We start from the raw sequence: 12,828 nt of genomic DNA, 5'->3' as shown, positions 1-12,828 counted from the left end.
TCTCTGGTATGCAGTACTGCTCCAGTATGCAACAAAATGAGAAAGTCACAATTATTTTGATCCATGTTGAAACCACAATTATTCAAACATTTCTTTCAGTTTCAGAGCAAGATAACTGTCTTCATCTTTTCTCCTGAAAATAAAATGAATGTTGAATGTTTTTGCAGTGCACTGGAGTGAGTATGTGCATCTTTTCGCAAAGAAAAAGACCAAATGAAATACAGTAGGCTATTTCTTGACAATATTAGCTCGGAGATCTGAAAAATGAAAACCACAATACAATTTTGATTAATTGTACAGAAGTCTTCAATCAAAGTCTTCAGATCTCAGAAACTTCTTACAACATATGATTGTTGCCATCTTCATGAACAAAATTATGACCTTCACATTATCCTTATTTTCTCAACCTGTAGCAAATTGTCAAGAAAATAATGGGTGATTAACAGAAAGACTTTGAGCAAAGATTTAAATACTTTATTGTAAGATTTTAAGCAACAATAACATATAGGCCTACAGTACACATTACCTGAAATGTAGACTGTGATGTAGTTCTGATCTGATCTTTAATATTCATGATTAATCATAATCAATCGATATAAGTCACAACCCCAGTAAGAAAGTCAGTAAATAAATACAATCAATAAATAAATCAATAGATAAATCTTTCACCCTTTGACCATGATCCTAATGTGTGTGAATATAATAAATGTAACACTTTCTTTAACATATAATACATTTAGCATCAGCTACCGAAACTCCCTGACATGAGTGCTACCACGAACACAAAAGCACTGTGAGGGATTCAAGTCTCTAAAGATAGATAGATAGATAGATAGATAGATAGATAGATAAAATAAAGACAGAGTGGGGTATGCAGAGAAGGATCGACAGAGAGAAGGGGTAGAGGGAAAGAGATGTGGAAATGAAGGTAAAGATAGAAGGGGCAGGTGAATGGAAAGAAGGATAACTAGAGAGGGATAGAGGCATGGTGTATGGAAGAGGGAGGTGTGGAAAGGAAGGGATGAAGGAGGTGTGTGGAGAGAGGGATAGAGGGATGGCGTACAAACGTAGAGGTGTGTGACTAATAAAGAGCATAACAACAGTGTGTGCTTCTTAGCAAAGAGATAGAATAAAGACAGAGAGAGATGAACAGATAGAGAGACGTGATGGACAGACAGCAGGATGGGGGTAGAGGTGTGCAGACAGAGGGATGCCGTGAAAAGGAGAAGGATAAGGAGTTGCGGGACTAATGAAAGCGCATAATAGCAGCGTGTGTTTCTAAACAGAAGGTCCTTTTTATAGATTAGCTGACATTTATAAAACACACAAACAGGGATTTGTTTTGCCTTTGAAAATGATTCTTTATACAAACTTCGACGGAAGTGGATGTTTCTTTTTTTTTTTTGAAAACTCAGATTTGGCGTTTGCATGTAGCACAACCCCACACTGTGTGTGTGTGTGTGTGTGTGTGTGTGTGTGTGTGTGTGTGTGTGTGTGTGTGTGTGTGTGTGTGTGTGTGTGTGTGTGTGTGTGTGTGTGTGTGTGTGTGTGTGTGTTCAGTTGCACTTGTTGGAGAGCAGGTAGCTGTGTGTGTCTGTGTGTGTGTGTGTGTGTGTGTGTGTATGTGTGCCTGTGTGTGTGTGTTCAGTTTCACTTCTTGTAGAGCAGGTAGCTGTCTGTCTGTCTGTCTTTGTGTGTGTGTTCAGTTGCACTTGTTGGAGAGCAGGTAGCTGTTGCTGGGGAAGGCTGCGTTGGGAACACCCAGCACCACAAACTGGCACGTCATAGTCTGTAGGGGGCGACACACACACACACACACACACACACACACACACACACACACACACACACACACACACACACACACACACACACACACACACACACACACACACACACACACACACACACACACACACACACATCATGGTCTGTTGCCTTAGGAGGAAATAAGGTGTAAGTAATCAGGAGACAAGATGGGAAATGCACATGCACACACACACACACACACCTACAGTACACATAGTTTGCAGTCGGTCAGGTTGACTTTCCAAGATACATACATACACCTGACCTAATCTCTCTGTCTCTGTCTCTCTCTCTCTCTCTCTCTCTCTCTCTCTATGTCTGTCATTCACACACACACACACACACACACACACACACACACACATACACACACGCACGCACGCACGCACGCACACACACACACACACACACACTACAGACCTCTGTGTTGGGTGCGCGTAGTTTGCAGTCGGTCAGGTTGACTTTGCCGGCGTTCTTACAGAGCGTCTCTCCCACCTTCACCATCATCTCATACTTCAGCCTGGCCGGGGGGTAGATCTGGAACACACACACGCAAACACACACACACACAAACACAAGGCCAGGCATACGCTAGGCATAGGGCGCAAACTGTCTTGGGGGGTGGCGTCAAGTCCCACAGAACTAGAATAATCAGCAAAATAAAGCATTAAACTTAAACATTGAGAATGTTTATTCATGGCCACTCAGGACACATGTGCTCAGCTGTGCTCGATCAGATGTATAACACTATATTTAAGGATGCTAATTTCTAATTCCACACAAAGAAAACAGCACACACACACACGTACGCACCTGTGATATGCCAGAGAGTATTCACATCAGGGGTACACACACACACACACACACACACCATGGATGGAAATAAGCACCCGTCTACCTGCCAATGACGGGTGAATTTGGCCTTTGGCAGGTGAAATATGTCAACCCACCAGTCACCTTGACTTGTGAAAATGTTCTATTGCCGTCCAGGTTAGTGCTGAATTATACGCGGCATCCAACATCAAAGGTTTAAGCAAATTGGTTATGAAAAGAGTTCCTGACATCACAATAACTGAATTTATGACCTAATGATCTTACTTGGCATTACAGTGTTTGGAACGGTTGAATATGAACTGTAGAAAATGGTGACTGGTGAAAATTGTGTGTAACTGGTAGATTTTAGAATCTACCTGCCACAGTGACTGGTGGGGAAACACACACACACACACACACCTGTGATGTTCCAGAGAGTATGGACATCAGCTTGTAGGCGTAGGGATAGTTGCTGATGCGGTTCTGGAAGGCCACAGCGAACTCCGCCGCCTCGACCACGTCAGGACTGTAGAGCTGCGTCATCTCGTCACCCAACACCGCGGCTACCGTTGCCACGACAACCACGGCCAGGAGACCCCGCAGGTACGACATCTTGCCCATCGATGTTAACAAACCTAGGAAGGAAGGTGAGTCGATAACTTGGTTATTAGGTAGGTAGGGAAGGAAAGAAGAAACTTAGGAAGGTAAGTCGATGACTTAGTCATTCAGTGGGCTTCTTGAGGAAGGAAGCAAGGAAACGCTGAAAAGGCTCTGGCAATCTGGGTTACTCTCTTATGAAAATGACTGGCAGTCAATGAGTTAAGGAAGGAAGCATGGAAACGAAGGAAGGTGAGTGGATAAGTAAACTTTGAGGTAGGTAGGGAAGGAAGGAAAGAAGGAAGGTTAGTCGATGACTTCATCAAGTCGGCTTTTTAAGAAAGGCCGCAGTCTTCTCGCTGCCCCCTGCTGACAGTCGGTATGCACAAGCCCTTATGACTTGTCAGTTGTCTGACAGTTTCCCATTGACAAGACAAATCACTGTTACAGAATTCTAAATCCATGTTTCTAGGCAAAATTCTGAAGCTGAAACTGAACCATTTTCTGTATATACACAAGCCATTGCGGCCCTCGTGTGCTACGCAGCCGACCCGGGTTCGATTCCAGCCCGGGTCCTTTGACGACCCTTCCCCGTCTTTCTCTCCCAGACACGTTTCCTGTCTCTCTCGAACTGTCCTGTCACTCATAAAGTCTAAAAGACCTAAATATGTAAAATACCTTTAAAAAACACACACGTCATTACAGATCATGCATTTTATGAGGATAATAATAAAGAAATCATGCATAATTGACAGTAAAGTTTCCATGTATTTTAGCGAAATGCATTCATAGAACTAGAATGGGCACTCGGTAGAGCGCAAACCTTCGCCTACGCCACTTTTTTTTTCTGGCCATCTTCAGAGTGTGGGGCATAACATTCTCCAAATTTTGGTGTTAGTTTCATTGAAATCGGACCGGAATATCGTAATATTACATTTTTGGCCCAGTCTTGACCTCTTATTCAATTCAGCATGCACACGTTGTTCTGGCATATAGTGCTTGGCAAAGAAAAATGTTTTTGACCTTTTCGTGACCTTGACCTTGACCTTTGACCCAATCACTCCCAAAAAGTAATCGATTGTTCCTTGGGTCATGACCAATCATCCCAGTAAATTTCATAAAAATCGGCTCAATGTACGTTTTTGACCTTTTCGTGACCTTGACCTTGACCTTTGACCCAATCACTCCCAAAAGGTAATCGATTGTTCCTTGGGTCATGACCAATCATCCCACTAAATTTCATAAAAATCGGCTCAATTTACGTTTTTGACCTTTTCGTGACCGTGACCTTGACCTTTGACCTTTGACCCAATCACTCCCAAAAAGTAATCGATTGTTCCTTGGGTCATGACCAATCATCCCACTAAATTTCATAAAAATCGGCTCAGTTTTGACTGAGTTATACGAAGTACAAACAAACATATTCACAAATAAATAAATACACGGCGGTCAAAACATAACCTTCTGGCGAAGGTAATAATAAGAGCAAGTGATAGGCTACTCAATAGCAGGTGGAAAACCTGATGTCAGGCAATTCGACTATTTCAAGGTGAATTGAGTAATATTTTAGCAGTTTCTCTCCACTTTCTCTCTCTCTTCTCTTTGGAACCGTTTTCAGCTCTTTGCTTGACAGAAAACAATATGAATTATTATTCTTTCAGGATGAGTTTCACTGGCCTTAACCATTTTCTACTTGAAAAAAAAAAAACCCAAACTCTAGGCCTACCTGGCATCTGCATTCACTTTTCTGTATATTTCCTGTGCACTTTGTATCTGGAATGTAGGCTATGATGTCCTCGATTGTAAGTCACTTTGACTAAAGGTGTTTGTCAAATGTAATGTAATGTAATGTCACATCAGGATATTCAGGATTCTTATAGCTGTGTTTGTCCTACTATGCTGGAAGCTGACACTAGCAACTTTGTAATATTTGCAGAAGGCGTCAAACGAGAGATTGAGTTGATCACATGCTGCAACTATGATCTATGCCAGGGATGTCAAACTCAGGCCTGGGATCTAAATTCAGCCCAGCGGAGCCATTTTATTTGTCCCGGGACATCATTTCAAATGTGTATTACAGTTGGCACATATGCACCATTAATAAATCGTCGGCTTGCTACCAAAACCGCCTAAGTTTGGATTTGGTTGAAATGAGATTTTTACATAAACTTACTCCCCCCTACCACAGCTGCATCACAAACAGATGACAGGATGATGCAGAAGTGCTAGGGGAGTTAAGTTCTTCAAAAATCTCCTTTTGACCAAAATTATAAGGGGGGACTCACAATTGCTCTTTGCCCAGGGTCTCAGATTTCCTAGAAATGCCACTGGTGTTTGGCGCCCCCTAGGAAATTTTGTTTTTCCCTGTTTTCCAAAAACCCCAAAATCGGACTTAGGCGGTTTTGGTAGCAAGCCGACGATATAGAAAATATGACTTGGAGGCAACATTTTGTGCATCACAAGAATTATGAGAGCCTCCAGACTGGTGTATCAAGCACATACTAGCACACAAAAGTAGGAGGCCCAATAATGGGAATGTATTATTTGCCTAAGCGGCAGTACTGCATGCACAATTTCAGTGCAAATTTTGAATAAACATTGAATTCGGCCCGCGAGTTCATCCCAGATTTAGATTTTGGCCCCCTGTGAATTTGAGCTTGACACCCCTGATCTATGCTATTCTAAAAGGTAACATGTAGTAGATGGGTCAAAGACCATTTTTGGGGGGCTCAGACTTCAGGTGGTGCAACAGCATCTAATGCCCATGAAGTATTTAGTTATTGGTGGTTGATATGCTGCCATGAATATGCTTCTTAGATATTCCACTAAAACAAACAAACAAACAAACAAAAGTCCACACAATAGTGGCACTGGTTGTCATTGTGCCACCCTGACGTGTGCTACTGCTCAAACGTCACTGACCCAAATACTATACTATCCAGGTATATACAGGGTGGCTGACAGCTTTTGCCCCACCCCATTCCAATATGCAATGGGAACCCTATTCTGAATGCTGCCCTCACCCCCCACCACCCCGGGACGACTGACCCCTTTGCCACCCTCCCCCCCCTGCTTCCCTGTACATACGTACATACAGACAAAAGGTAATTGAGAAACATGGTCAAAGACAGAGAGGGCTGGACAGCGAGAAAGAAAGGAGCAGAGAAAGAGAGGGCGTGAAGGAGAGGGAGGAATGGGAAAGAAGGATGGTTGAAAAAGAAGAAGAAGATGAACAAAATACACCTCAGACACATGGCTTCGCTCTGTCCATCACCTATATGCACGTTGCTTGGACACACACATGCATGCTTTCACACACGCACGTACACACTGAGGGCATGCACATACTCCCACTTTCTGTCTTTCATGCATCAGTGTCCACAAGCATGTGTACACACACACACACACACACACACACACACACACACACACACACACACACACACACACACACACACACACACACACACACACACACACACACACACACACACACACACACACACACACACACACTGTTTTCTCTTACACACACATTCTGTCTTTCACTGAACCACTTGAGACACACACACACACACACCTATTCTGTTACTCAGAGATCCACGCCCACATGCACGCACACACACACACACACACTGTTTTCTCTTACACACACATTCTGTCTTTCACTGAACCACTTGAGACACACACACACACACACACACAGACACCTATTCTGTTACTCAGAGATCCACGCCCACATGCATGCACACACACACACAGACTCACGTCTCTCTCCCCCCTCTTTCTCTTCATCACATACACGCACACGCGCACACACACCGGTCTCCTACCCGTTGTCAGCTGCGCTGATTGTAGAGAGAGTGTACGTGTACGTGTCCGTGTCCGTGTGTGTGTGTGTGTGTTGTGTCCGTGCCGCTCAGCTGTGTGTGGCTGGGAGAGGTTCCTCCATCTTCTCTGTAGGGATCAGGTCTGCATACACACCGCTTTCCTCTTCCTCTCCTCCCCTCTCTCAATCCCTCTCCCTCTCTATCTTCCTTCCTCTGTACAGCTCAGCTCTGCAATTCTCTCTCTCTCTCTCTCTCTTTCACACAAACGCACCCCTCTCCTCTTCTTCTCCTCCCCTCTCTCAATCTGTCTCTCTCTCTCTCGCTCCCTCCTCTTCTTCTCCTTCCCTCTCTCTTCCTCTCTCTCTTTCGTTCTCTGAACAGCACAGGTCTGCATACACGCTGCTCTCTCCCTCTTTCCTTCTCGGCACAGCTCAGGACTGTGTGCAGTGCACAACGCTCTACTCCTCCCCTCTAGGTCTATGTCTGTCTCTTCCTTCCTCCCTCCCTCCCTTCTCCTTCTTTCGCACACAGCTCTCCCTCTCTCTCACACACTCCCTCTGCACTGTCTCACGCCCTCTCTTTTTCATATACAGTGAAACAGCCAGCACCTCTCTCTCTCTCTCTCTCTCTCTCTCTCTCTCTCTCTCTCTCTCTCTCTCTCTCTCTCTCTCTCTCTCTCTCTCACTCACCCTCTCTTTTCCTCTGCTTGTTTTTGTCTGCAGGTTTCCTGGTCACATGATCTAAGCATTACTGCTCCCTCTCTCCCTTGCTCCGTCTCTGCTGTATGTAATTGGCTGTGCCCGATCACATGACCCAAATAGCACTCTATGATGGGAAATGTATTACTCATAGAAGCTGGTTATGCCAGAAGAAAAAAATCCGTTTGTGATGTCCAAAATTTCATTTCTGGTTTAAATGTTGAACTTGAGGCCCATTCACTTGATGCTATTGAAGTTAGGACAGGCATAAACACACATTCCACACACATTAAAATCTTGACTTTTGGAGCAATTTTATTATTGACTTTTAGAGTAATAAAAAAGTCAAACCCTCAAATGAAACATTGGTTTTTATTTACGATTACACTTAGGCCTATATTGAACACTTTTATTGAAGCATTTATTTCCAATGATTATCCATAGATGAAGTGAATGATGATATCAGCCTCTCTATACACTTATAGTTTACACATACTGTACATTATGCTATGTATAACATCGAACGCTCAATTTTCCATAGAAATATGAAGGCCTTAGTCCAATTTTATTTACAGCCGTACTCATGATGCAATAAAAAAAAAATCATTACAGCAATATTACCTTTCACATGTGCAAAACAAAAAACATTTGTTGTTACAGTGCAAATATACAACACACTTAGAAGTTAGATAATAAACATAAAACATGGTTGTTTTACTGAAGAGCATTATATCACACACCAGTCCAATAAGAGACTACTGTACTAGTCGTGGTCTATTGAAACTCAATTTACCTAAAGAGAATCCTGTTTGAACTCAATACTTCTTCTATTTACACACTATTGAACACTTAATTTGTACATTAAAATACATAATTCCAATACACTTTAGTTACAGCTGTGCTGTTTCATTTCAGCAATGTTTCTTATTACGTGTATTAAAATATGTGTAATTAAACTACAGAACATACTTCATATTTAGAGGTTAGATAACTAATATGAATTTGGAGTATTGCAGAACACTCTTTTCTATTGTAATCTGACACCAGACTAATAAGAGACTCCTAGTACTACAGCTGCAGTCTACTAAAACTCAATTTACCCTACAGAGTCATTTGTGTATCAAATACAACAGCAGTCTACTAAAACTCAATTTAGCTAAAGAGAGTCATGTTGGAACTCCAAGTGATTCCATGTGATCTTAGAGGGACACTGAGGAGCGAAAACCAACCCAAAAAATCTGAAGTCAAGTGGAGAACATTTCGGGGTAGGGGGGGGCTGAGTAAAGTAAAACAGAGGTCACCCAACTAATAACCCATCAGTGGAGTAGCTGTAACCATATTGAGTTGAAATGACCCAACCCTTTTATCCAACAGCTTAATGACAAAATAACCCTGCATTTAGAGTGAATCGTGTGGTCTATCTGGCAATATTGAAGATTTTACTTTTCAATAATTATTGTTTTTAAAATTTCAGGATGTGCGAGATCTAAGGTGTGAAAGGAGTCAAGTCAACATTATTTGATATTGGCAAGGTGATGTTTTTTTACTTAGTAGGACGTACTAATGTGTATATGGGTAGATGACGTGACGTGTAAATTTTGCTGTCGCAGGCTCTTAAAATTAAGTAAATTCATGCTTTCAAAATTGTCAATGCTTTAAATGATTAAACTAATGTCGTTGTTGTGAAAAAGTAATGTGTAATAAATCCAGAGCTTAAATAAGTATACTTAATTTTGAGTCAAATGTCACATTTGTCCTATGGTGTGACTGAGGCAAACCTGGTTCTCCATATTAAAACATTTTTAAATACATAATCAAAGCTCAGTCATTTGTCTAAACAACCCTGGCATGTTTTTCAAGATGTCTATTTTAGCAAGTGGCAATGCTTAATTTTTTTCCTGTTTTTCTGAGACCGTATGGACTTATGAAACTTTGTCGCAGAAAATAATGTCCTGTGGTGTGACATCATTTTTTTGGTTAATTCTGTGGATAATGATCTATTGTTGAAGCTCCAGCGGTACATAAATTGTGACTTTAGACCCTTAAGAAGCCAACGGCAAGGGTGGATTTTAGATTTTTCTCTCAGAGTTCTTCAGTCAATCAATTATGTTTTGCTACCACAAGATGTATTAGTTTTGTAGTCCTTTGGTGTGACAGCCATAACATTTTGACAATAGTGTATATTTTTCATATTTTTTTCTTATGTAGATGTATGAAAATGCATCTTACTAAAGGTGAAATTGTATTTCAGTTGGCAACGACATGGCTTTAAATTAACTCAAAAGCTCAAAAGTCCTATGGTGTGATGGTAAAAGTCCTATGGTGTGATGGTAAAAGTCCTATGGTGTGACACTTTGGAGTATCACACCAAAGGACAAACAGGTCACACCAATGGACTAGATATTTGAGAAATAGCTGTTAAAACAACTGGTAGTACATTTTTGTTTTGTTTTGTTGTTTGACTAGATAAATATTGTGAATTCAAATTACTTATTCCTTTATTGGCCTTTGGAATTTATACTTTGATGCATTGTTGATGAATATTTGCTGTTGATTTTAGATACTGTCAAATGATATAAAATGCCACTACACACTACAGGTTCAATGGTGTGACAGTCATAGCATACCTACAAAAGTTTGATGGTCATGCCAAGGTCACCCTTCAGTATGAGTCTTATGAGCTCTGCAGGTTACATTCAATGACCGCATGGCTGTCATTAAGAGTTACGATAGGCTGATAATCGACGATTCAAAGACTTATAAGTGTAAAGTGTAGGTCCATATTGACTACAACATTAAATTATGATCAAAAGACAAAATAATGATGTTGGTATATTTGTTTCTGGCTCAGTTTTGCATTTCTGTCCTTTAGCGTGACATGAATGTCCTACGGTGTGACATGTTTTAAACACTCAAATATTTGTTTGAGCTAAACAATATGTTAGATCAACACTGAATATTGCATTAGGGAAGAACAAATTATCGTCCCTGAAAAGTTAGTATAAATTTGGACAATTTTGAGCATTTAAAAGAAAGATATCCCTGTTTTTCCTCGAAGGTTTCTAATAATCTCACATCTAATGGGAAAAAAAATACTTAAATGGTAATTTCTCATTAAATTAAGACTTTAAAAAATTGCAATAAATATGAAGAGTGTAACAATGTTCATAAAACTCCATCAAGCCATTTCTACATTACTTAATATATTTATTTCTTAACGTCACACCAAAGGACACATTTTCAGCAAATTGCTTTATCAACGTAAATAAATGATCAATGAATAGACCAACATTATGACCACTTGGATTTTTTGAAAGATTAATTGCTGCACTACGTAGACATATACTTTTTTCCCTCATAAACAATGTTTTGTGAAAAAAAAATGTTTTTTGCTGCCTATCCGTCATCTACCCATATAATGATGCCCATGCTGTTATGACAGTAAGTGTTTCTTAACATATTTTCTTCTGGCCTTTTTTTGCCATTTCAGATCAATGCATTACCACTGTGCCCCTGCAGTCCAAGTTTCTTTCCCTCATGGACGTGTACTAAGATGACCTGGTGAAGGGAGGCCAAACGGGAAGAAAACTGAAGTCAGCGCTTGAGTTGATGTAAGTTAAGGGCCCCAGTTGTCCTTGAGCTGAACTTGTTTGTTTTCATCTATGCATTACACATCACATCACAGCAAACTAATGTGTGGGTGGGGTATCTATTGAATTATTAGTGCATCAGGGCACAACTTCAGCTACACACAGATTGGACTCTTCATTACAATCACACGTTTCATTGACATTTTCAGCAAATTATTTAATTTTCAATGTCTTGTGTAATACATGTTTCTCCATGCTTAGTGGTCTAGAAAGAAGAAATTCTGAAAGAAGAATGATCTTATATTGCCTGGTTAACACCAGACCTAATCACAAGTGAGATTAGGTCTGGGGAGTTACCTATTGTAAATTCCGTATGGGGCCGGAATACTTGGCTATTATGACACACTGCCCTGCTCTCTGATTGGGCAGAGAAACTGTTAAGGTCGGAATGCTTGGCCATTATGACACAGATCCCATGATCTTGTACGTTATGAGTCATCCTCGCCATACTGTCTTTCAGATCGAAACGATTGTGTAGAACTAAAGGCAGTATGGGAGTTCCCAGGCTAGATCTTATATATATTGGGTGATATACGTGACCATCTTCATGATGGTGGGAAGATGGTCATTTTCTTGTGCACCACTTTACATGGTAAAACCCCTAAAATAAACGCAGAATATAACACATAGAGAACATAAAGTCATCAGGTGAATTGGGGCACTTCAAGGTCACTATTCATTTCAATGACCAAAGTGCAATTCCACAAAATGTGGAGTGAGGAAGTGAGAAAAAAGGAGAGGACCAAGCAAGGAGAGACATTTTGCAAACAGGAAGTTGATGGCTAATTATTTTGCTGTAAATGTCAATGAAGTGTCTGAAGCCTCAAGGTGTGGTATGCTGCAGCCTTGGCCTAATGGTTAGGGAGGTGGACTTGAGATCAGAGAGTTGAGGGTTCAAATCCCTCCTAACCCTACATTGCCCTAGGGACAGAAACCAGTACTTTGTATCTGTATGTCACTTTGGGTAAAGGCGTCTGCCTACAACCCATCTGGCGTGCCTGTTGAACTGCTAGACATTTTAAGTATGTAACTGTATCTTACTGTGAGTTTTCTAGAAAATACTGTGAGCTCACAATTAGTTACTGGCTAATAATTGCATTAATTTCACAGTAACATACTGTGACATCCTGCCATAGTTTGTTCCTGTGAAATCCAAAGAGACATGCCGTCATATTACAGTTAATTACTGTACTGTTAGAACAGGTGTTTCCTAGCTCCAGGCCATGGTTGATTAGTTGTGCTGTGCGGCAACCTTGGCCTAATGGTTAGGGAAGTGGACGTAAAATCAGAGAGTTGCGTGTTCAAATCCGTCCTAACCCTAAATTGGCCTGGGGACAGAAACTGGTGCCTTGTTTTTGTATGTCACTCTGGCTAAAGGCGTCAGCCTTCAACCCAACTGGCGTGCCTGCCCATTGAACTCACAGACTCTTA

At 41.1% G+C, this 12,828-nt stretch overlaps 1 protein-coding gene across 1 annotated transcript; it reads right to left on the bottom strand.

The window, feature by feature from the left end:
* Positions 1-1,687: 1,687 nt before the first annotated feature.
* zgc:194981 (uncharacterized protein LOC561073 homolog) lies at positions 1,688-7,788 on the bottom strand. The gene is made up of 4 exons (XM_063205485.1): positions 7,739-7,788; positions 3,043-3,257; positions 2,230-2,346; positions 1,688-1,789 (listed from the first exon to the last, which is right to left on the bottom strand). The coding sequence occupies exons 2-4, from the start codon at positions 3,241-3,243 to the stop codon at positions 1,703-1,705; spliced, it is 405 nt and encodes a 134-aa protein (XP_063061555.1). The 5' UTR covers positions 3,244-3,257; positions 7,739-7,788; the 3' UTR covers positions 1,688-1,702.
* Positions 7,789-12,828: the final 5,040 nt, after the last annotated feature.

Source organism: Engraulis encrasicolus, chromosome 1 (assembly GCF_034702125.1).
Source record: "Engraulis encrasicolus isolate BLACKSEA-1 chromosome 1, IST_EnEncr_1.0, whole genome shotgun sequence".
NCBI lineage: Eukaryota > Metazoa > Chordata > Actinopteri > Clupeiformes > Engraulidae > Engraulis > Engraulis encrasicolus.
Note: the sequence above shows the minus strand (reverse complement) of the source record. Positions and strands in the feature narration are given on the sequence as shown.

Excerpts from the sequence above, each read along its gene's own strand:
- zgc:194981 (XM_063205485.1), bottom strand. The coding sequence starts at position 3,243 with ATGGGCAAGATGTCGTACCTGCGGGGTCTCCTGGCCGTGGTTGTCGTG. Across the intron at positions 2,347-3,042 it reads TACTCTCTGGAACATCACAG|ATCTACCCCCCGGCCAGGCT; the intron begins GTGTGTGTGTGT and ends TGTGTGTTCCAG. Across the intron at positions 1,790-2,229 it reads TACGCGCACCCAACACAGAG|ACTATGACGTGCCAGTTTGT; the intron begins GTCTGTAGTGTG and ends CGCCCCCTACAG.